The 24,869-nt window shown below is 42.8% G+C and overlaps 1 protein-coding gene across 2 annotated transcripts in view; it reads left to right on the forward strand.

Moving 5' to 3' along the window:
• The window catches only part of ARHGEF3 (Rho guanine nucleotide exchange factor 3), a 307,479-nt gene that overhangs the window by 102,390 nt on the left and 180,220 nt on the right, over nucleotides 1-24,869 (forward strand). For both annotated transcript variants that reach the window (XM_082344797.1, XM_082344798.1), the window contains exon 3: nucleotides 2,637-2,703. In XM_082344797.1, the coding sequence (XP_082200923.1) occupies nucleotides 2,637-2,703 (67 nt within the window). The remainder of the gene's footprint in view (nucleotides 1-2,636; nucleotides 2,704-24,869) is intronic.

Consider the following 24,869-nt stretch of genomic DNA (forward strand, 5'->3'; position numbering starts at 1 on the left):
TCCTGGCAGTTTCCCCAGCCAAGGGGGGTGCGACCGAGTTGCCCAAGAGTGCCCTGGATTGACAGACTTGCTCTGATGCTTTTTCTTTGCCTATGAGGCCTCTTAGTGTGAGGCCCTGCTAAACTGGTGCCCCCCCACAAGGAACCCCCAGGCTGCATTCTTCCAAATGCATGGAAGCCCTGTTTGGTGGGGCTTCTCTCTATTTGAGAGGGGCTACATCCCCTGAATCTGGAGTCAGACATATCTGGGTATGAATCCCACCTTAGACACCTACCAGCTGTGTGACTTCTGGCATCTGGTTTAACCTCTCTGAGCCTCGGTTTAACCCATCTGTAAAATAGGGTAATGATAATATCCCCATTATACCATAATATTATATGAAAACATATTATGATATAACGTTATTTATTTAAATGTATGTAATGCCATACATATAAATATATAAAATATGATCATGTATAACACCATTATAATGCTACCTATATATCATGTATTAACGTTAGAGTATAGCTAACATAATAACCCATCTAATTGTTATTCTCAGACTTAGATTATGTAGGCAGAGTACTTAGAACAGTCCCTGGCACATCATGTAACTCAGTCACTGTTAATTATTGTGATTTTCATTTTCTGTGGCCTGCAACATACAAAACAGGGGCACATTGACTAGGAATGTTCTGGTACATGTTGTTGCTTCGGAAGCAATGAAGCTCATCAAATAATTCGGAGAGCAAAGCCCAATTATAACCTTGGAGGGGAGGGAGCGGTATCCAGGGAGAAGTATTGTTGAATTCTAAGTTTTGTTTTTTTTTTTTTAAGGGAGAAATGTCTTTTCAGAAGAGCTTAGACCAACATGTTACTTAATAAGAGAAGAGTATTAAATCTAAATAACCACCCACGTTTTCTCTGTTTGTCTTGAGAAGTTATTAGCCTGGGTTTTTATTGTACATGTGGGTGAGGAGGAGGAGTAGGCAGAAGAAGGAGGTTGGGTATAAAGACACATCAGCAGGAGGGAGTTCCCCTCTGTTTTGGTCAGTTGTCCCAGCTCGGCTGTGTCAATACTGTGTCCCTGATTGAAGGCTGTCCTTGGAGCCAGGATTTGGAGGGGGGGTGGGGGGGGAGGGTGGGCAGGTTGGGGGGGCTGGGCACCATGCTGACATCTGTTGAGAACTTAGCAGTGACAGCACTGGAGTTAGAACCCTCATCTCATCTTGACTCTGTGTACAGGGTATTATTTCTCGTTTTGCACATAGGAATAGGAAAGCTCCAGAGCTTAAGCCTCGGGCTCAGGGTCACACAGCTAATAAAACACCATGGGGTGTGAGATCAGACACCTGAGACCAGAATCCTGATTTCACCTGTGTGGTGATAGTTGAGTCACTTAATATCCTTAGGTGTCTGTTTTCTTATCTGTTAAATGGGTACAACAGTGAACCTCAGTTCCCAGTGGAGAGTCAGTGAGATTAACTACATAAAGTATTAGCATATGCTGTTTTAAATACTCAATACCTGTCAGCTGCTGCTATTATTATAACTATGTTGTATTTTGTTTATTTATCTCTTATGCCTGGTAGAGTCAGTCCAGATTTTTATCAGGGCTGACACTGCAAAGCCTGTGCAGTGGTCACTACAAGCATCCTGCCTTGCATTCCTGCTGATTGTGGCAGGGAGGTCAAAGAAAAGGTGTGAGTATCATGTTAAAAAACCAGCACCACCACCCTTTGGCACATCAGTGACTAAAACCTCAGGGCAAGTGCAAGGTGGACCTTTTTCAGGGATGTTTTTCGGTGAAGTGGTACTTCAAGCAAACATGACATTTGAATATCCATATTGACAGACACAGCATTTTGGGGAGGAGTAATTTACCACTCCATAAAAACACTGTAAGAGGTATCCTTGTGGGTATGTTGGCAGCTACAAAATTGGATTCACTTTACAAGACAGAAGTAAGGTGTTCCTGGTGTGTCTGGAGCCGCCCAGCCCCCTTGCTGCATCTTTCCTTTTCTGTACCGTTTACCTGCCGCTTGTGCAGATCCGACTTGAAGCTGCCTCCATCACATCTAAGGCGGTTGATTCGTGGGGAGAGATTAATAGGTGAGGAAGCCAGTTCTAACTTGTTAGGCAGCGGCTGCATGTCCTGTCAGTCGTCCCTTTAAAAGTTTGGAGCTCCAGTGTGGCCTGAGTCGAGGTGCAGGAACTCCCCAGCAAGTGAGCAACAAGGGAGGGTTCCAGGCTCTGCCGAAGCTACAGACATCACCTGATGGCATCCCTTTGGGAACTGCTTGTGTGTGAGAAATAAAGATCAAGATTGGAGTTTGGTCTGGCTTTTTGATCTCATCCAGGTTGAATTTTAGATTTTCTTTTATTTTTTTCTTTTATCTTTTAATTTTTGACTTTTTTAAGGGACTCTGGAGCTTTCCTCCTGGGGGCCTGGGAAGGAGTTTGCAGTGAGTTTGGCTGCTAAAGATTGCAGCGCTGTAGAAAACAATAGCTGCCTCACCTGCCTGGACCATTTCTCCAAGCATCTCTCTTTTTGACAAAGCTACATCTGAAATTGGTGATTTCCTCTGAAGAGCTAACCAATGAATAATGAATGCATCGTCTTTTTTTTTTTTTTTTTTTTTGTCCTCTTCCAGGCCTAAACGGCAGCGGCAAAACAACTTTCCCATGTTTCCGACTCCTAAAGCCTGGAATTTCAGAGGGGTAAGTGTTTTCCCTGGACAGTCCCAGCCATTATATGTCCTGTTCCAGATGCTCCAGAGAGGACACTGCCGAGGTTGGCTTTACTAATCAAAGTCTCCACCAAGCTTCTGTGCTTTACCACTTGGGGAAGTCATGTTTGCATCAGCGCTTGTGGTTTAATTAAAAAAATCTAAGTGGCTCGCTAAGCACCCATTGATGTTGCTTGCCCTGTAGGTCTTGGGTTACTGGAAGCATCTTATGAAGAAGCCAAGAGATGTCAAGGTTGATGAAGTGGGCGTTGTGGCTGTTTTGGGGGAACAAAAAGGGAACCGGTGCACAGTGAAGGAAAAAGAAATCAGAAATGTACAGTCTATTCATACGTAGATTTATGACTTTGCAGGAACTTTACTTTACAAAAGGAGAGGTCTATAAGCTTTAAACAGACTCTAAAGGGAATCATAGAATTCTCCCAATCACAAAGCCGTAGACCCTTAGAGGTGTAGGAAGGGTCAGATTTAACCTCCCCTTGATGCAGAGTTCTCTTCCTTTATGTGATTATGATAATAATAATAGTCAAAGTGTATGGAGGCCCTTCTGTGTGTTAAAATGAATTCTAGCTCTGACTTCAGGAACGAGACCCTTGCCTGTGTAGGGAATGCTCTGAGCTCTGTTTCACCGGCAGGCCTTTGCATGTGTTGTTCCTTCTGCCCAGAACACTGTCCCCTGCTGCCCAGCACTACACTCCTACACACACTGCACTGGCCCACCCACTTTACCCATTGGGTCTAAGCCTTGACATCACCTTCTGTGGGAATGCATCATGTCTGCCTCCTGAATCTGACCTAGAGGCACCTCCTATGGACCCCTGTACTTTTTTCTCATTGTTAAGATTGTTACTTAACACTTACTGAAATTTAAGATTGGAAGCCCCAAGCATCAGAGACCTTATCACTCTCTCTTGTTCCCTGCAATATCCCTGGGCCTAGCACAGTGCCTGGCACATACATGCTTAATTAATTTGAATGAATAAATGGAATGAATGAATGAATAAAAAAATCTCTTAGGGACTTCCCTGGTGGTGCAGTGGTTAAGAATCCACCTGCCAATGCAGGGGACACGGGTTCGAGCCCTGGTCCAGGAAGATCCCACATGCCACAGAGCTACTAAGCCTGTGCGCCACAACTACTGAGCCTGCGCTCTAGAGCCCTCAAGCCACAACTACTGAGCCTGTGTGCCACAACTACTGAAGCCTGCGTGCCTAGATTCCGTGCTCTGCAACAAGAGAAGCCACTGCAGTGACAAGCCTGCGCACTGCAACGAAGAGTAGCCCCTGCTCGCCGCAACCAGAAAAAGCCCGCACACAGCAACGAAGACCCAACGCAGCCAAAAATTTAAAAAATTTTTAAAAATTAAAAAAAAAATCTCTTACATCTATCAGACACAAAATTCAATTCAGATTATGTTTCAAGTTCAAGTCTTTAGTGTTTTCAGCACTGTTTTTACTAGTTTGATTCATCTTTAATATCCTACATACATCTCAGTCATTTTCCTCAGATGTCTTTTTAAAAATATAGATCCTGGCTCTCTTTTAGCTAAGTTTCAGTATGCTTTTCACTGCATACAAAGAGAAATGTGTTGACACGTATCCATAAATGGATAAGATCCCCATTTCTCAAAGTATGTTCAGTTGCATGATCATAACCATTAAGTGAAAGAAACTTGTGTGGTCAGATAAACTTGGGACACCCTGAGAGCACCAAATTAAATATGTTCACCACTGCAGGACTTCTCAGAGCCTTTGATGGGTTGATGTGCGTAGAGACTACGTGAAGGAGACCTGATAGGATTTTGTTTGGAGCATTTCCCAAAGTCATTGGCCATAAACCCTTTGTTGACAAAACAGTTTATACACACTTTGGAACAGTTGATGCTTGTAGCTGATTTTGAACTACAGAAAAATTGAACCTTCTGTGAGCAATTGCCTGTTTTGAAGGTGTTTATTTTCTCTCCTTCTCTACCCTCTTTTCAATGTTCCCCACCCTTCCTTCTGATTCAACAGTAGTCACTAGTCTAGGGTTGGGGTACATCTAGAGTTTGCCCTGAGTTTGCCTGGGACTGTCCTGGTTTTAGCACTGAAAGTCCCATGTCTTGGGAAACTTCAGTCCCGGGCAAGCTGGGACAATTGATTACCCTACCTATGGCTGTGAGACCTCTTAAACTGTTTGTCCTTGAAAAATATTTTATGAACTTTTAAGCACAAGTCTGGTTTGTAGAACTTGCTGCTGAAAAGGAACCTGTTAGATGCACACTTGGTTTAAGGGACCCTCTGTCAGTTGTAGCCTTGCAGGGGTAACATTTAACATTAGTAATTTGCTGCAGGGGAACAAACAAACAAAGTGCCCCTGGCTAATTGCAACCAAAGAGATGACAGAATCTAATGCTTTGTTGACTTCAGTTTCCTATCAGCCCTCAAATTCTTAGCCAGCTCATAAGATTTTCCCAAATGGTTAAAAGTGTCAAAGTGACTAGAGTCTGTTAGGCAGTTAGGCCAGTTGTTGTGTTGATCTTGGTCTCTTGTCTTTGTTTTGATTCTTCCGGCCCCTGTAGCTTCTTGGTAAAGTTAGACAAACTGACCTCAAGATACACCAGAGGGAGATGGTTCAGGGCCTGGTCAATTGCCAGATTCCTCTGTGGCCAAATCATCTCTGTGTCACTTGGAGCGTAATCCTCCATGACATGGTGGGGGAGGAAGGAAACCCAACTAAGTGGAAACACCCTCACTCCCAGCCAGGGCACGCTCTGTAACCATCACTATGGTAATTGGAACTGAAGACAAGAAGCACCGTGAATGCCGGGAGGAGGACATTGGAGGTATTCTCTAGCTGATACATTTTCTGTAATGAAATGTGACTCTCGGGCCTGCTAGACTGAACTGGGCAGGCTGTTCTAGGGCAAGGCACGCATTCTGTGAACTCTTCCTTTTCTTCTTTATTTGGAAAGGAAGGTTTTAGAATCTCTGTGCTAGCAAATTTCCCATGTTTATATACATGGCAGAGGAAACCATTAGAAGCATTTGCAATTCCATTCCTCTTTAGCTTGTAAAGAAGAAGCATCCTGTGTTAGTTCACCCAGGCCCTGGACATTTGTGGGGTTTGGGGGTGGGAGTGGGGAGAAGAGGTGATAAGAAATGGGTTGGAAAAGGCAAGAGGAGAAGGAACCACATGGCTCTAGATGAGAAGTGAAGAGGGAGACACATGAGAGCCAAGGAGGGAGCCGGGGACAGGGCACAAGGGGAGCGAAGGGAGTGGTCAGTGTCTTAAGGAGTAGACATTCTGGGAAAAGACAGATGTTTCAAAAAAATTTTAAGGAAAGTCTTGCTGAATGAATGTATTGTAACCCCCTCCTCATCCTCCCTGGAAACATTCACTGCAGATCTGCATGACTTCTCAAGGCATTAGGAGTTGCATTTGTGGTTTTCCTTTTTTTTTGGCTGGAGTTTTTGTCTGCAGAGAGTCTCGGGAAGGGCTGGAGACACTTGGATGACACATCCTTTCTACCTACCACGTGGTTCAGTCCTCTCATGAGTTGACGTTGTTAGTTGTCGGTTGTGTCCTTTGGTTCTCATGCTCGTCTAAGGAGACAGAGGCCCTGGGTGTTACCAACCCTATGGGACTTCCCCTACCCTCCCGGGCAAGGGGTGGTGCTGTGCCATCTCTCATCAGACCATGGGTGCTACAGAGATGTTCATGGAGAGAAGCCAAGAGGATGGTTTTGGTTGGGACAGTTTTGGTGGGAACATCATGAGTGAAACCAGAACAGAATGGGGAGAATAAGAAAGCAGGACCCTCAGAGAGGTGGGACCCTGGGAGGTGTCTTGCTCTGAGACATCTCTTCTGGATCTGGTTGGGGGAGTGCTGAGCTCAGAATTTCCACCGTTCCTTGTGAAAATATTTGCTACAGCTCCTCCAGTAAGCTGAGAAAGAAGGTCACAGAGACAGACTCAGGGAGGAAACTCACCCTAGAAATGTGAAAATCTCTGGACCACAACACCTGCCATTGCCTGTAGTTAACTTAAAAATGCGTAACAAGACCTACCATGTGTGAGGCATTGTTTTAGGTGCCAGATCTGAGATTTGAATTTTAAATATCAACCAAATTTCAGGGCCATACTGGTCTTGTCTCTTTCTCCAGTGCCTGGTCTTTACTCTTGCCTAAGCCATTTGGTAAGAAATTTCTAAACTCTGGGGCTTTGGAAGGGACTTTGAACATTGTAGCCCTAACTTTTTAATTTTCAGGTGAGAAAAATAAGGTTTAGTGTATTAGTCAGGACTCTTCTGACTACGAGTGATAGAAACTCAATCAAAACAAGCTCAAGTAGAAAGGGGAATTGATTGGTTCATTTGACTGAGGGAAACTGATGGGTAGGCTTCAGGTACCACTGTATCCAGGTATACTGTTTCAGCTTTGTCACTCTTGGGGTTTTGGTCTTGTCTTTTCCTACTGCACATGGACTTTTTTGGAGGGAGGGGATAACCACAAACAGCCATACTTTTCCAGAGGAAAGAGAGAAGTTTATGCTTCCAGAATCCAGATGTGAAATCCCAGCGTAGGACTCTTATTGAGTCTTTTCCATTATGGTTTTATGTGACCTTGGCCAGTCACATAGCTAAACCTTGGCCAATCACTGTGGTCAAGAGTATTGGACAGGGCTTCCCTGGTGGTGCAGTGGTTGAGAGTCCGCCTGCCAATGCAGGGGACACGGGGTCGAGCCCTGGTCTGGGAGGGTCCCACATGCCGTGGAGCAGCTGGGCCCGTGAGCCACAGCTACTGAGCCTGCGCGTCTGGAGCCTGTGCTTGGCAGCAGGAGAGGCCGCGATGGTGAGAGGCCCGCGCACTGCGATGAAGAGTGGCCCCCGCTCGCCGCAACTAGAGAAAGCCCTCGCGCAGAAACGGAGATCCAACACAGCCAAAAATAAATAAATTAATTAATTAATTTAAAAAAAAGAAATAGAGCATTTTAAAAACAAACAAACAAACAAAAAGAGTATTGGACAGGCCTTGTTCACATGCTCCTCTAAGGGAGCTGGGTGGACAGTATTTCGTGATTGGCAGTTCCACTAGAGCCACTGGAAGTGGGGAAGGGTCATTTGCTCCAAGGAACAGTTTGTTGTTGTTTTTCTTTCTTTCTTTCTTTTTTTTTTTTTAATAAAATGTTAATAAGCATTTATTCAATCATAAAGACACAAAATTGAATAAGACACAGTCTTGATCTTGTGAACCTTAACATCTAGTAGATGTGTATGTAAACAGATTATTTTGTCATTGCAAAGTGTCAGAGTAGGAGGCATATGACAGAGCTGCTTAACAGAGGTTAAAAACAAAAGATCCCTAAACATGATAGTAGACACCTGTATTTTCAAATGACCCCGCCTGGTTATATGGCATGGGTAACATGAGTGCCATCCGTGCCTGCAGCCTCTGGCACCCTTGTCAGGTGAGTAGGGAATCCCTCTTAGTGGGGTGTCCAGATATTTGGGGGGTCAGTGGGTGCTTGAAATTTAGCGCAGGGTTTGGGAAGCACATCACATTTTTTAGGGCAAAGGTCCTCATTTTTTAGCCACTTTCAGAGTTCTATGATCCATGTACCTATGGATACAGTTCTGATGGTAGAAAGTAGTTACGTATATGAGACATCTGTAGAAACATTGATTTGAAAGCCTTTCAAAGCCTGTTGAGGCTTATTCATCCTGCTGGGGCCAAAAATGGCTCTTATTGGCCTTTGAAAGGGACACTTCTCACATAGGCTGACCCGCTATCAGCCCACCACATCCAGCCTGCCTCAACTCCTTCCTGCATGGACATTTGGCCTTCTCTCCCACACCCCAAGCATCTATAGTTCCCTGCCCAGCCTTCTCTCTATGCACTTTTTTGGTACATATTCCTATCATTCCTGGCACAGTTAATGCTCTTTTAAATACTAACCTCCTGCTCCAAGGAAGAGTTTGGTACTGTCACCAAAGGAAGTCCAGTTCCTAGACAGACAGGAAATAATGCTGACCGCTGTGAAGGTCAAGCCAAGAGATCAGGAGCAGAACCACGTCTTCAGACAATAGGTCCTGTGCCTGCTCCAGGCTGTCTGACCCATCCTAGGCCCCGTGTTTGGAAGGAAGTTACATTCCGAAGTGCAGCCGAATGTTTCTTGATGATCAGGCTGAAATGCTTTGAAATTCACAACTCATTAGAGTGACAGAGTCTCTAATACTCAACACACACCTGGCCCGGTCATTGTTTACTGTGGCCTCACCTCTCTTTTGCAAAAGAAGGTGGAATGGCTTTCTCTTCTCTCACAGCCTCCGTTTGTACATTTACCTACATTATTTAACATCAGCTCCAAGCAAGGCTGTGGCAGTCCTGCATGGTAGATAGTATCTGTTCCATTTCGAAGATGAGGAAACTGAGACCACATCTGCTCACTTGCCTAAAATCACAGCCATAGCAAGTGGCAGAGCCAGCATTTAAACCTGGGACAGTCTGTCCCCAGGCCGTTGAAGCCTACTGCCTCTTTAAAACAAGGCTGATGACACATACTTTGTCTTCAAAGGAGGTAAGACATGACCAACTGTTTAAAAGTGCTAGAGGGCTTCCCTGGTGGCGCAGTGGTTGAGAACCTGCCTGCCGATGCAGGGGATGCGGGTTCGAGCCCTGGTCTGGGAGGATCCCACATGCCACGGAGCGACTAGGCCCGTGAGCCACAGCTACTGAGCCTGCGCGTCTGGAGCCTGTGCTCCGCAACAAGAGAGGCCACGACAGTGAGAGGCCCGCGCACTGCAATGAAGAGTGGCCCCCGCTCGCCGCAACTAGAGAAAGCCCTCGCACAGAAACGAAGACCCAACACAGCCAAGAATGAATAAATAAATAAATAATAATTTAAAAAAAAAAAAAAAAGTGCTAGAAACAAGGGACAATTCTATGGTAAACTTTTCATCACCCAAAATCCCTTTTAATTCCCTTATACTCCCTTGGACTGTATTTTTTATTTTCATTTTTTATTGAAGTATAGTTGATTTACAATACTGTGTTAGTTTCAGGTATACAGCAAAATGATTCAGTTATATATATAATTTTTTTCAGATTATTTTCCATTATAGGTTATTGCACGGCACTGAATATAATTCCCTGTGCTATACATTAAATTCTTGTTGCTTATCTATTTTATGTAGAGTAGTGAGTATCTGTTAATCCCATATTCCTAATTTATCCCTCCCCACCTCTTTCCTCTTTGGTACCCATACTTTGTTTTCTATGTCTGAGTCTATTTCTGTTTTGAATATAGATTCATTTGTATTATTTTTTAGATTCCACATATAAGTGATATCATATAATATATATCTTTCTCTGTCTGATTTACTTCACTAAATACAATATTCTCTAGGTCCATCCATATTGCTGCAAATCCAATACTTCATTCTTTTTAATGGCTGAGTAATATTCCTGTGTGTGTGTGTGTGTGTGTGTGTGTGTGTGTGTGTGTGTGTGAATATATATATATATTTTTTCTTTTCAAATTAGAGTTTTTGTCTTTTCTGGATGTATACCCAGGAGTGGAGTTGCTGGATCATATGGTAGCTCTATTTTTTGTTTTTTAAGGAAACTCTATACTGTTTTTCATAGTGGCTACACCAATTTACATTCCCATCAACAGTGTAGGAAGAAGGTTCCCTTTCCTCCATACCTTCTCCAGCATTTATTATTTGTGGACTTTTTGATGATAGCCATTCTGACCGGTGTGAGGTGATACCTCATTGTGGTTTTGATTTGTATTTCTCTAATGTTTAGCATCTTTTCACGTGCCTGTTGGCCATCTGTATGTCTTCTTTGGAGAAATGTCTATTCATGTCTTCTGGCTTTTTTTTTTTTTTTTTGGCCACTCAGTGTGTGGGATCTTAGTTCCCTGACCGGGGATCAGACCCACGCCCCCTGCATTGGAAGTGCAGAGTCTTAACCACTGGACCGCCAGGGAAGTCCCTTCTGCCCTTTTTTTGATTGGGTTGTTTGTTTTTTTGATATTGAGTTTTATGAGCTGCTTGTATATTTTTGAAATTAAGCTCTTGTTAGTCTCATCATTTGCAAATATTTTCTCCCATTCCATAGGTAGTCTTTTTGTTTTGTTGATGGTTTCCTTTGCTGTGTAAAAGTTTATAAGTTTGCTATGTCCCATTTGTTTATTTTTGCTTTCATTTCTATTGCCTTGGGAAACTGATCTAAGAAAATATTGCTACGATTTATATTAGAGAATGTTTTGCCTATGTTCTCTTCTAGGAGTTTTATGGTATCATGTCTTATATTTAGGTCTTCAACCCATTTTCTGTTTATAATAGATGCCTTTTTGATGTGAGGTATCCCTTCAAAAGGAAAAACTGTCTCTCATTTCTGCTTAGTCTTCTTGTCTCATTTCTCTTCAGGCAGTGGAGAAGCCAGCCTGTGAGAGATGCTGACACCTGTGAGGAAAAGCCCATGTCATTCTCAGTCTGCTGACACCAGAAATATGCCAGGCACATTGAAGCTCATTTTTAGATTCAAAAGCAGTTTCTTTTTTTGGTCATATGTGAGGTCTGTGGGGACATACAGTGCCTTGCATACCAGCTGTGCAAATTTTACGCTTTTGAGGCAGAATTTTTAGATGCCTTTGTTTATTTTATGCAGTTGTCAACTCAATTATTCTCTTTTTGTTCTAGATTTATACAAGGTAAAAGATGCTTTTGACTGTGATCTTTTAGGTTAATTAAGAGATCTTGTTGCAAGTGATAGAAATTCAACTCAAATTAGCTTAAACAAGGAGAGTTTTTAAAATTATAGAGATCTCAAGAATATCTCATGGAATGCAGCAGGATCTCAGAAGCCCCTGGAACCAGGCACCAGAAGCCCATGAGGGCTGCCAATTCTTCTGTTGTTTGCTGCATTTTCTCTGCAGACTGACTTCCTCCATTTCTCCATACTGCGGAAATGCAGCCATCTGCAGAGTGACAGCCTTTTCTCTCTCAGATCCAAAAGCACTGGGGGGTGGTGTTTGATTGGTTCAGCCGGGGTAGGGTGGATACTCCTAGACCAATCAGCAGTGACCACAGTGTGGCGTTCTGCTGTACCACTACGTTGGCTCCTATGGTAACCATAGTAACATGGGAGGGAAGGGGCAGTTTCCAGAAGAAGGGGAGAGACACTAGGCAGATACAAACAATTCTTGTCTACAAAAGTCTTTCCCATCTCTCATCCCAGAGTAAAGGGTAATCATCCTGATTCCCAGGGTCTGACTTTAAGATAAACAAAACTTCTAACTCCTCTTCTTCTTTGTTTGGTTAGAAGTAGTCCTTTTGGTTATTGATTTTTTTTTTTTCAGTCCTCACAATCTGATCTGGGAGCAAGAATAAACTGCTCATAAGACATAAAACATAATAGTCCTCTGTATTAATTGAAATAATAGCAGATCCTGGAAAATTGCATTCTGAAATGGCTGAGGTCATTTCTGTGCCATTGGGAAATATTGGAGCTTAGTTAAGGGTTTTATTTTTATTTTATTTTTTTAAAAATGTATTAAAGTATAGTTGATTTACAATGTTGTGTTAATTTCTGCTGTACAGCAAAGTGATTCAGTTATACATATATATGTATTTTTCATATTCTTTTCCATTATGGTTTATCACAGGATATTGATTATAGTTCCATGTGCTATACAGTAGGACCTTGTTGTTTATCCATTCTATACATAATAGTTTGCATCTGCTAATCCCAAAGTCCCAATCCTTCCCCTGCACCCGCCCCTTGGCAGCCACAAATCTGTTATCTATGTCTGTGAATCTCTTTCTGTTTCATAGATACATTCATTTGTGTTGTATTTTAGATTTCACATATAAGTGATATCACATGGTATTTGTTCTCTTTCTGACTTACTTTGCTAAATATGATAATCTCTAGGTCCATCCATGTTGCTGCAAATGACATTGTTTTGTTCTTTTTTATGGCTGAGTAATATTCCATTGTATATATCATATCTTCTTTATCCATTCATCTGTCGAAGGACATTTAGGTTGCTTCCATGTCTTGGCTATTGTAAATAGTGCTGCTATGAACATAAGGGTGCATGTATCTTTTCAAATTATAGTTTTGTCTGGGTATACGCCCAGGAATGGGATTGCTGGATCATATGGCAACTCTATTTTTAGTTTTTTGAGGAACCTCCATACTGTTTTTCATAGCAGCTGCACTAATTTACATTCCCACCAACAGTGTAGGAGGGTTCCCTTTTCTCCATCCCCTCTCCAGCATTTATTATTTGTAGACTTTTTAGTGATGGACATTCTGACTGGTGTGAGGTGGTACCTCATTGTAGTTTTGATTTGCATTTCTCTAATAATTAGTGATGTTGAGCATCTTTTCACTTGCCTATTGGCCATCTGTATGTCTTCTTTGGAGAAATGTCTATTTAGGTCTTAAATAGGAGGTGGCCCAAGACTCAGTCTCAGTATGGCTTTGTGTTTTGTTGCATTTATGACTTTTCATGGAGGTATTTATTTTTCATTCTAATCAAATTTAGCCTTTATTACACAAACAATATTGTGGCAGTGATCTCATCACCTCCAAAAGGCCCTCATGCTATTTGAAGGCGTGGGAGGGGAAGGTGATATTGAGAACTGAGGGGATGCAGCAATTTGGAAATTTTTTTCTGAATCTGAACCTTTCCCTTCAGTTTTCCTTTTCCCCTCTGTGTTAGATTTTATATTCTGTTTCCTGCCCACGTCAGAAGCTGGGGATGGGAATTGAAGCCTCTTACATGGGAGTTGGTAATGGTCCTGTCACCGACTTTTCTTCTTTCCTATCAACTTCTTCCTCTTCACAATAATGTGTCCCGTTTAATGGATTGGACGAGGTTGAGCTCATTGTGAGGCTAAATAGTGCCTCACCCTCTTCTTTAAATACTCAGATCACACTGTCCAATTAAACCAGTTGAAACATAGTGAGAAGCAAGGGGGAGAAATGGGGTAAGTTAACTTACACAGCTCCTGGACTAGCCTTTTTTTTTTTTTAATTTTATAGCTACTTTATTTATTTATTTTATTATTTATTTTTGGCTGTGTTGGGTCTTCGGTTCGTGCGAGGGCTTTCTCTAGTTGCGGCAAGCGGGGGCCACTCTTCATCGCGGTGCGGGGACCACTCTTCATCGCGGTGCGCGGGCCTCTCACTATCGCGGCCCCTCCCGTTGCGGGGCACAGGCTCCAGACGCGCAGGCTCAGTAGTTGTGGCTCACGGGCCCAGCTGCTCCGTGGCATGTGGGATCTTCCCAGACCAGGGCTCGAACCCGTGTCCCCTGCATTAACAGGCAGATTCTCAACCACTGCGCCACCAGGGAAGCCCTGGACTAGCCTTTTTGAGCATGACTCTTACTGTGGACTTGTACATGGTACTGGTAATAAAAACAGCTGGAGTAGATGCTGCAGCAGCAGCGTGGACCACCACTGCCCTGACCTCCTGGTTAACACACGTTCAGGGAGGAGGAAACATACCGTACAGCAGAACCTGCTAATGCACAATGTGTTTGTATATCCTCAGGGCTGATTTGACCTTACATCCATTTGGAAAAAAGAGGGAATGAGGCCTATAACTTTTTTTTTTTTATTTTTTATTTTTTTAATGAAGACGTTTGCTTTTTTTTTTTAATTTATTTTTGGCTGTGTTGGGTCTTTGTTTCTGTGCGAGGGCTTTCTCTAGTTGTGGCAAGTGGGGGCCACTCTTCATCGCAGTGCGCGGGCCTCTCACTATCGCGGCCTCTCTTTTTGCGGAGCACAGGCTCCAGACGCGCAGGCTCAGTAGTTGTGGCTCACGGGCCCAGTTGCTCCGTGGCATGTGGGATCTTCCCGGACCAGGGCTCGAACCCGTGTCCCCTGCATTGGCAGGCAGATTCTCAACCACTGCGCCACCAGGGAAGCCCGAGGCCTATAACTTTTTAATGGACAGATGAGGACTTGTTTAAAAGTTCTGATTTGAGGAAGGTGCAAGTAAGTTGTATCAGATGTGCATTTAATTTATGCAGGTTCATCTAAACTTGCTTATAGAAAAAATGGGTGGGACGGGAACTTACGACTCTTGTTAGATGGGATTGTGAACCTGCTTTTTCCTCTGTCGATCCCAGTGGGTGGATGGTGATTCTAGAACTTGATGGGGGCTTTTTGTGCTGCATTGCCGCTAAAAACAAGCAACAGCTTCGTCTGGGGCTAAACTGAAGATGTATGTACAATATTTGTTATAGCAGTAAAGTAGGAACTATTGAGTATGCTTTATTGAGAGAAGGGCTGTCAGGCATCACCAGGTATCTTCCTAAGTGGTTTCCAAGATTATTATTTTTACTATGTGTGCTATTTTTTCAACTTTTTATTATGAAAACTTTTAAATATATGGAAAGTTGAAAGATAAGTGCAATGAACACCCACCATCTAGAATCAACAATTAATTGCTAACATTTTGCTTTACCTGTTTATCTATCTCTAGCTGTTTATACAATTTGGCTTTATTTTACTAAATCATTTCAAAGTGAGACAATCACGACACTTCACTTCTAAATACTTCAATACATATGTCTTAAGAATAAGGACATTTTCCTACCTTATCAAGCCTAATAAAGTTACTATTAATTCCCCAACATGCAGTCTATATTCCTATTTCCCCAATTATCTTTTTTTTTTTAAAGATTTTTTTTTTTTGATGTGGACCATTTTTAAAGTCTTTATTGAATTTGTTACAATATTGCTTCTGTTTTATGTTTTGGTTTTTTGGCCCCAAGGCATGTGGGATCTTAGCTCCCCGACCAGGGATCGAACCCGCACTCCCTGCGTTGGAAGGCGAACTCTTAACCACTGGACCGTCAGGGAAGTCCCCCTAATTATCTTTTATAGTTGGTTTCCCCCAAAACCATTCAAGGGCCATGCATTGCATCTGGTTGGATTTTTTGTTTGGTTGTTTTTATCCAATTGAGGATGACGATTTCATTTTGTTACTGTGTTTTTTAGTCGTTTTAAATCCTTGAATAATCCCCTCATCTCTCCTTTCTTTCTTTCTTTTTCTTAGTATTTATTTATTTGGTTGCACCAGGTCTTAGCTGTGGCAGGTGGGCTCCTTACTTGTGGCTCTCCAACTCCTTAGTTGTGGCGTGCGAACTCTTAGTTGCAGCGTGCATGTGGGATCTAGTTCCCTGGCCAGGGATCGAACCCAGGCCCCCTGCACTGGGAGCTCGGAGTCTTAACCACTGCACCACCAGGGAAGCCCCTCTTTTTTTTTTTTTTTTTCATGACACTGACTTTTTGAAAAGACCAGACCAACTGCTTATGGAATGGGTCTCACATTTTAGTTTATCTGATTGCTTACCTATGATGTCATTTAACTTGCTCCTTTGTCCTTTATATTTCTTATAAACTGGTAATTTAGGTCTAAAGGCTTGGTTTGTTTCAAGTTAAGCACTTTAGGGCAGGAAAACATCCTAAGGGATGCCAGGTACTTGCATCTCATTAAGAGGCACATGCGTTGGATGTTTGTTATTAATGGTGCTAACTTGCTGCACAGGGTAGGTGCTGATGACAGGCCATTCCAGTGAGGAATGACTCCACCGTAAATTCCTTGGTGGTTATTTTAAACAGAGCTCTTGGCAAAAAGCAGGCACTTGCTCCCATTCCCTCAAGAAAAGTGCTGTTTAATAAGAGAATTACAGTTGCAGAATACCCAGGATTTCTCTCTGTGGGTCAGTTTCATTCTTTCTCTCTCTGCTTTTACCTTCTGATATTCAGGTCCTGCTCCCAGTGTCTTCTCCTTGTATGTGCCATTGTTGGGCTTGTCACGATGCCAGCTCTGATCCAACCTGACATGTCTTTCAGCAGCTCTTTCTCCCAAAGCTCGTGTGATAGTCTCAGTTGGTTGCCCTATCCCCAAATCCCTAAGAAAACCCTGATTGCTTCAGATCCTCTTTCTTTTGTTGGGCTTCACAGGTAGTGGGCAGGCTTCTGGCTGGCTCCTAGAGGGGCTTCCCTCCCCCTTGGTCCAGTCATCTTTGGCCAGAGAGTCAGGGTCAAAGGGACCCACCAGCTTGGGCAAGTAAGTAAACCTACTGAAACTCAGTTTTCCCCATCTGAAAAATGTATCTAACTCATGGGGTTCTTATGAGAATTAAATTAAATAATTCATGTTAAGTATTTAGCACTGGGTCTGTGACATAGTAGGTGCTCAATAAATACTTTCCCCCCTTGCTACAGCTACTGTTATATTATACCCACTCAGCAGGAGCTGTGGACAATATTGGGGAAAGTGGGACAGATTTCCTGGAAAGAGAATATGGGAAAGATACCCCAAACCATTTCCAGTATAGTAGAAAAGGTTTCCATTTATCTAATGCTTTTCCATGTTCTAGGGTGATCAATTTAGGCCTTGAGTTATAAGAGACTGAGTCTAGACCATTTGCTCTTGCGTTATATGTGCCATTAAGTAAAAAAAGCTTACCTGATATGTATGGGAATATGCACCAATTTGGAGAAAGAAAGAAAATTTCTTGTGTAAAAAGCTATTGAATGAATTTTATTTTATTTTTTATTTTTTTAATAAATTTCTTTATTTTCTTTATTTATTTTTGGCAGCGCTGGGTCTTCGTTGCTGTGCGCGGGCTTTCTCTAGTTGCGGTGAGCGGGGGCTACTCTTCGTTGCGGTGCACGGGCTTCTCATTGCGGGGGCTTCTCTTGTTGCAGAATAGGCTCTAGGTGCACGGGCTTCAGTAGTTGTGGCTCACGGGCTCTAGAGCGCAGGCTCAGTAGTTGTGGCACACGGGCTTAGTTGCTCCGCAGCATGTGGGATCTTCTCGGACCAGGGCTCAAACCCATGTCCCCTGCATTGGCAGGCGGATTCTTAACCACTGCACCACTAGGGAAGCCCTGAATGAATTTTAAATGTAATCTGGATATATTCCTGAACATTCTAATGTATTCCTTCTGATAAGTGTGACTTATGGTAATTCAAATCTTATGTATCTTGTGAAGTTTGGCAGTGGATTCAGTTCTGAGTTTACTTTGCTCGTGTCTCTCTGTACTGGGCATCTCTCCGTACGGTCACAGACTGGTACATCGTACTGGTTGTTCTTGGCTTCTTCACTACAGCACCTTAGTTGCCCAATGAAAACATCCAACAAATGACTACATTCTTTTCATGTTTGTGGTTTTGCTTGCATTCTTGTATGTGAGAAAAATTAACATTGTATTTGAAGATTATTCTGATACTGAGGGAACATTTGAAATCATTGACCTCAGCAGGTCAGTCTAAGAATGGGAAATTTTTTAAGGTTTTTCAGCTGCAGAATTAATCAGCCTTTTTTAAAGTGATAACTTTAAATGCTCGTGAGGGTGCAGTAGGACTGATGCTTTCACCAATGTTCAGTGGCACTGTTACTTGATCATCTTTCTGGAAAGCTATTTGTGTCAAGAATCATAAATGCATTTATGACTATTGATCTAATAATTTCACTTCTAGGAATTTATCCTAAAGAAGTTACGAGAGCTGTGGATTAAGATTTATGCACAAAAATGTTTAGTGCAGCAGTCATTATAATGACAGAAAAAATGGAAAAAGTCTAAATGTCCAATTATGTGGAACCGTTGGTATAAATTGTGTTTTATCCATATGAGTGCATATTATGCAGCCATAAGGGGCTGTTGAGGAAGAGTGTTAATTCAGGGAAAATGTTTATTGTTATGGCTTTAAAAGCAGGAAACAAAATTGTATGTACAGTAATGATCCTGCTATGAAAAAATTCATTTAAAGGACTGAAAGAAAATATAACAAAATATTAATAATGATTTCCTCTCTGTAAGTGAGGTTATAAGTGACATTTTTTCTTCATTTTATTTTGACTTTCCCAAATTTCTACAGGGTGCATACATAATTTTTATAGTTGAAGAGTAGAAAAACTGAGGTGAGGAGACAAATATTTGAACTGTAATTTTGAAGTGGAGTTTTAGGTTTTAAGGTTTAAGAATAAAAATCATCCACAACAGGCAGCAGGAATAAATCTGAGTCAGAAATTCAATGAATTGGCCTAAATCCCATGATTCCTTAAGATGGAATTTTAAAATATGGCATCTGTTTGTGGAGGAGTTTCAAATGTGAGAACTTGGTAAAGGTGAACTTGGAGGAATTTTGTCTTCCTTCTGTAACAACAACTAAAAAAAAATCCATAAATCTTGTATATGTGAGAGAGGGGAGGAAAGCACCTTAATAAGAATGAATACTGCGTACTCAGCCAAGAGAGAAATCACAGTCCTAAAACAATCATCCCCAAGAATTAATATTCCAAAGAGTTAATAGGTAACTCAGTTGCATCTTCCTGAATTGGGGCACATTATTTTTATGGGTTCCATATGATAGCTTGAGACAATACTGTGGAATATCATTTTGGGAAAATTAGAGAAAAATACCTAATGTGGCATCCTGTGTGTTCCTCCTCTTGGGTTTAATTTATTATTGAAACTCTGAGGACTCCAGTTGCAAACTTGGCTTAGGAATTTCGGGGTCAAAAAGATACTTGTCTTTTAAAAAATACCCTCCACTCCAAAGTATGTTTCCCACTGTGAAATTTTTGTAATGAAAATCGAACGTGTTTTTCTTGAGGCAGATCTTTGCCAGGCATCGATAAGTTTATCGCCAAATTCCAAAACTTCTCAAGGAAGGAAAGAGCTTGAGTTTGAGACTAGAATGGTCTTTTCAAGTCTATAGAATTGGTACAAATGGACAAGATTTGCTATTCTTGAAACATAATAAAGCTTCCTGCTGCCTATTCTTATAGTCTTGATGTCATGTCTTTTTTCCTTCTTTTAAAAATATACTCATCTCATTATCCAGAGTGACTAAGAGGCCCTGCATATGTGCCACTAAAAATCTTGTCCTCAGTTTGCTCTTCCTTTTCTCCCAACACCCATTGCTCAGGAAATGGCTTTTCCCTCTTGTTTTATTAGTCATTCTGACGTGGTCCATCAAAGGCTCCCTCCCTGGAGCCTACCTAGTCCTTGAATATCATCTCTCTACTTTAATAAATGTCCATTTCTCTTCCCTTGTCCATTGGCATTTTTTTTTTCTATTTTAGGGTTTGGGTTTAAAGACTAATGTTCCTTCTTATATCTTATGTGTAATTTTATGTTATTAAATGATATCAAACTTCTTTAATATGTTATACCCAACTCAAAGGACAAATGCCCAAAAGTGCAGGGGACAAGAATAGGAAAGAAAAATCCTTACTGTGAGGCAAGAAACAGACAATACAAGTAAGTCAGTTGATTTAGTTTTAGTGGTCCAAAAATCTATGTCTACATGTGTGTTTGTGGAAGAAACACAGAGTTGGTTTTCTGGGTGTCCTCCACTCAGCTGCCTTCTACTTCTTACACTTGACACTTGGTTTTATTTCTAGAAGAACTCAATTTCAGAAGTCTCTGGTTTAGCAATAGGAGGAGATAACATTTTCACCGGTTGTTAGTTGTGTTTATTTAAAAGACCCATGCAACTATTGTTGCTTACAGTCACTGGGCTCATTTCTGCTGGCCTGGCAGGGTTTATGTTGGCAACGGTGAGGAGATGCTATCAGCAATTCATTGTGTACTGTTTGCATAACGGGATAAGGCAGCCAGCTCCAGGCAGTTAAAAAAAAAAAATGTATTGAATTAGCTGGATGATTTGATTAAGGTGCCTGTCTGGTTGGGAGAGTGCAACCTGTGACTGAGGAGGTAGTGCTCAAGTTCTTAAGAGGCCCCCAGCCACAGCTGGTGGGCTGGGAGAGCAGGTTGCTCAGCCTCTAGAACACAGCTACACCTGCAGTGGGCTGGCCACCCCAAGAAGCGTCAGTGATGAGAATGCTGGTGAAGGCATGATGCTCAACTGTGTTGTCCTTTGAACCTCAGAGGACCCAGGGCTATTCCAGAATACTTGGGCCAAGGGAAGATCTGCTGGATTTTCCTCAGTTAATAGCGTTCAACAAGGTTTTCCTGCAAGAACAGTCATCCTATTAACCGTCAGTGAGATAACTTGGAAACAAGAACTTTAAAGATACATTGTGCTTGAGTTTACTTCTTAGCTCTTAGAATGAAAACACCACTTGACATCATGACCGTAGAGACATAGGAAGTAAGATTGTTTTTCCGTCTGCTTCAGCCACTAGCACGTCTCCTAGCAAAGGTTCTTAACGTGTGGTCCGTGAGGCAGTAACAGCAACAGCATCTGAGAGCTCGTTAGAAATGCAGAATCTCGAGCCCCACCCCAGACCTGAATCAGAATCTGCATTTTATCAAGATACCCAGGTGATTTGTGGGCGCATTAAAGTTTGAGAAACACTCTAGTTTTGGGGGGTTTTTTTGTTTGTTTTTTTGGCTGTGTTTGGTCTTTGTTGCTGCACGCAGGCTTTCTCTAGCTGCGGTGAGCGGGGGCTACTCTTTGTTGCGGTGCGCGGGCTTCTCATTGCGGTGACTTCTCTTGTTGCGGAGCACGGGCTCTAGGGCGCGTGGGCTCAGTAGTTGTGGCTCGTGGGCTCTAGAGCACAGGCTTGGTAGTTGTGGTGCACGGGCTTAGTTGCTCCGCGGCATGTGGGATCTTCCCGGACCAGGGATCGAGCCTGTGTCCCCTGCATTGGTAGGTGGATTCTTAACCACTGCGCCACCAGGGAAGTCCAACACTCTAGTTTTTAGGGCAATCTTGCAGACACCGTCACCTCAGTAGAGGATCCATGTGAAAATCTTCAGTCAGGATCTGAGGTGATGGAAATTGACATGTGGTTTGTCCTCTTTCCCTAGTAAAAGAAAGTCGGGCTATGGTGAATCCCAGTTAACAAGTACTCAGGACTCTAGACACTTGGAGCCAAAATTATTAGTACAAATGCCTCTGTGGTTCAGGTATAGTAAAAGAGGCTGCAGGCAGGGTTGAGAATTCTGGTATCCTCCACTCCCTCTCTTCCCACTATACCCTCCTTCCCCACTCGGGAGCACCCAAATCATAGCATTCTTTGCTCATAGAAATGTCCTCTGGGAACTCTTTCTCTAATGCAGAGGTTGTATTTTTTTCTCAGACTGCGCACATAGTAAGGCTTTTGCTCATCTTGTGGATGTCCTGTGGTGGCAAAGCCAGCACACCGTGACAAGTGACTCGTAGGCAAGACAGCAACTTGTGATAAAGGAGGGAAGGGTGTCCATTACACCTCAAACTGAGGCCCATGTGTTATGTACTGAGTTTCCTGCCTTTAATTATTTACCGGTCTTGCCCAGCGTGTCCACTGTCCTGGCTGTTGTTTTCTTTGTTCTGTGACAGAGGAATTTGATCTCTCTGGGGTTTAGATGCCACTCAACCCTGACCATTTCTCGGCATGGTTTTGCTCAGGTGGCAGGTCACTGGGAGCAGAGGCATATTTTCCAGCCTGCTGTGTCTCAGTTCCTTTAGTATGTCTTCATTTCAAGGAAGATTTGGAGAGAGGCTGAGCTGATTACAGGGCTCAAGTGACACCCTGAGCACACTTCAGATTTGGAATGCAAATTGTTGTCTGTAGTAATTACAGTTTGTGCCATGGCCCTGCTTGGCCCCTGTGGTCATCATCTTGGTGCAGAATAAGTAGCTTTGTGTGTAATGAGGGGGAGAGGGACACGTGAAGGACATTAGGGGGTGTTTTCAAAGCCTGTCTCCAAGCCTAAGTGGGAGAAGGACAGACCCAGATGTGTGGTGGGATGCTGCCACTGACAAGCTCTGTGACGGTGGGCCAGGAACTCAGTCTCTCTGAGCCTCATCGGCCTCCAGTCCTTGTCTCATAGCATTGCCATGGTGATGAAATGGCGATGATGTGATGGGACACTCAGCAAGGTGCTTGGTGCATAATAGGTGTTTAACAATGGGGAATTTCCCTGCCTTAGCAGGTGCCATAAGGGTAAGGATCTGGGATGGAAAATACACACTGTTCTTTTTTATTTATTTATTTGTTTGTTTGTTTATTTAGGCTGCATTGGGTCTTCATTGCTGCTCACGGGGTTTTTCTAGTTGCGGCAAGCGGGGGCTACTCTTCATTGCGGTGCGCAGGCTTCTTATTGCTGTGGCTTCTCTTGTTGCAGAGCATGGGCTCTAGACACGCGGGTTTCAGAAGTTGCAACACACGGGGTCAGTAGTTGTGGCTCCCAGGCTCTAGAGCACAGGCTCAGTAGTTGTGGCGCACTGGCTTAGTTGCTCCGCGGCATGTGGAATCTTCCTGGACCAGGGATCGAACCCGTGTCCCCTGCATTGAAGGCAGGAGGATTCTTAGGTGCTGTGCCACCAGGGAAGTCCCCCACACCCTTCTTAAAGAGTAATTTCTGTGCACACATTAGTTACACCTCTCATCCTGCAGAGGAGCTGTGGTGTATCCTTCTCATGTTTCACAAGTGTGCAGAATTGAGGGCTGGCTTAGAGTGCTGGCTCAAGTCAGAGTTCCTGTGTGTCAGTCTAGCTGTGTGTCCTTCGGTGATTTGATTAACATCTCTGAGCCGTGGGTTTTCTCATTTTGTAAAATGGACATCATAATTGTATGTGATTCACAGGTTGTTGGGAAGGTTGTCTGTGAAAAATGCGCATAAATTTGAGCACCACAAACTCTAAGGGGGTACTATTGTTATCATCCCCTTTGCAGAGATGAAGAGCTCAAGGTTTTAAGGGCTAAGTGACTTTCCCAAGCCTGTAACTCCTATGTGGCAAATCCCAGACTCTGACCCAGCAAATTGGCTCTAGAGTCCACATTAGTGTCACTGTCACTTTACCTGAAGGGGATCAAAAGTCACTGTACAAGCATTGCCCAGGCACCTGCTGCTGGGGCTCTCCCCTCAGACCCCTCAATTTTGTTGACAAATTCTTTCTTAAGTTAAAGCAGATCATAATAAAATAATTATATTACTATATTAGGTAAAGTGACTTTTAATGTTATGTGATATTTAAAAATAAAGTTTTATTTATAATACATAATTATGTACTATAAGAAATATTATATATATTAAATAAAGATGGCAGCAACAGCTATTTGCATAGATTTGCATTCCTACTGAAAATGTCCTAGCCATTGTCAGCACTTACAATTGCTTTTTGCTGTCCCACATAGGAGCTTATTGTCCATGATTTGGCTGCAAATTTCATTGTTTATCATACAGAGCCTCCAAAAGCTGCCATGGTTACTTATCGTGTGCCAGGCACTAAGGGACTTATTTGATCCTCACAATGACCTGTGGTGGGCACTCTTATTATCCTCATTTAACAGATGATGAAACTGAGGCACAGAGAAGTTAAGGAAATTGCCGGAGGTCACACAGTAAGCAATAGCACTGGGATTTGAATCCAGGTTGTTTGGCTCAGAACTCCTCTTCCTAATCCTTGTGCTAAACTGCCTTCATTGATTTCCAGCCTACTTTCCAGATGCTATGCCCTTGCCATCTTGGCTGGCCTCGGTGCTCCCAGACCTTCTCGGCTGCAAACTTAGCATACCATTTCCTAGGGCCTGTTACTATGCGCTGGTCTCACCTGGCCTCAGAGGGTCTTTCTGGGGACTCCTCCCACATTCCCCAGATGCTCATTCAACACAGGAAGCCCTTTGTGCCTCAGCCTCATACATTCTTTAAAAATAATAGAAGTCAGCCTTTCATTTTAATGATGACACAACCCAGAGGTGAGGTTCTTGTTACCACACTGGGAGAATCTGGGCAGAAGTGATTGGAGTTGTAAAGTCAAGTAGCAGGGGAATTCCTTCTTTTCTCCGTAAATTACAGATGTGAGAGCTCTGTGTAATTTCACATTTCAGGAGGGGATGGCTATGCTTCCAGCTCCTGTTGGAAGGGCAAATTTAGCTCACTTCTCATTCAGCAAAGAGATGGAGTCACGAAGCATAGAAATGGAATTTTGTTGTTGTTGTTGTTGTTACAGTTCCTGGCTTTTAGCTCATGTATTGATGCGTGTGTGCTAGCAAAGAGGGTGCCAGAACATCTCACCAGTGCTGTGTAGCCATGGCCACTGTTCTCGAGAAAAAGAATTTTTATCTGGTCATGTCTGTTCTTGCCAAAAAAACTTGCTCTGGTGCCGCACTTTCTACAGGATAGAGTTGGCATTCCTGCCTTGGTTCCAACCTTCTCATC

Source organism: Balaenoptera borealis, assembly GCF_965194805.1.
Source record: "Balaenoptera borealis genome assembly, chromosome: 12".
NCBI lineage: Eukaryota > Metazoa > Chordata > Mammalia > Artiodactyla > Balaenopteridae > Balaenoptera > Balaenoptera borealis.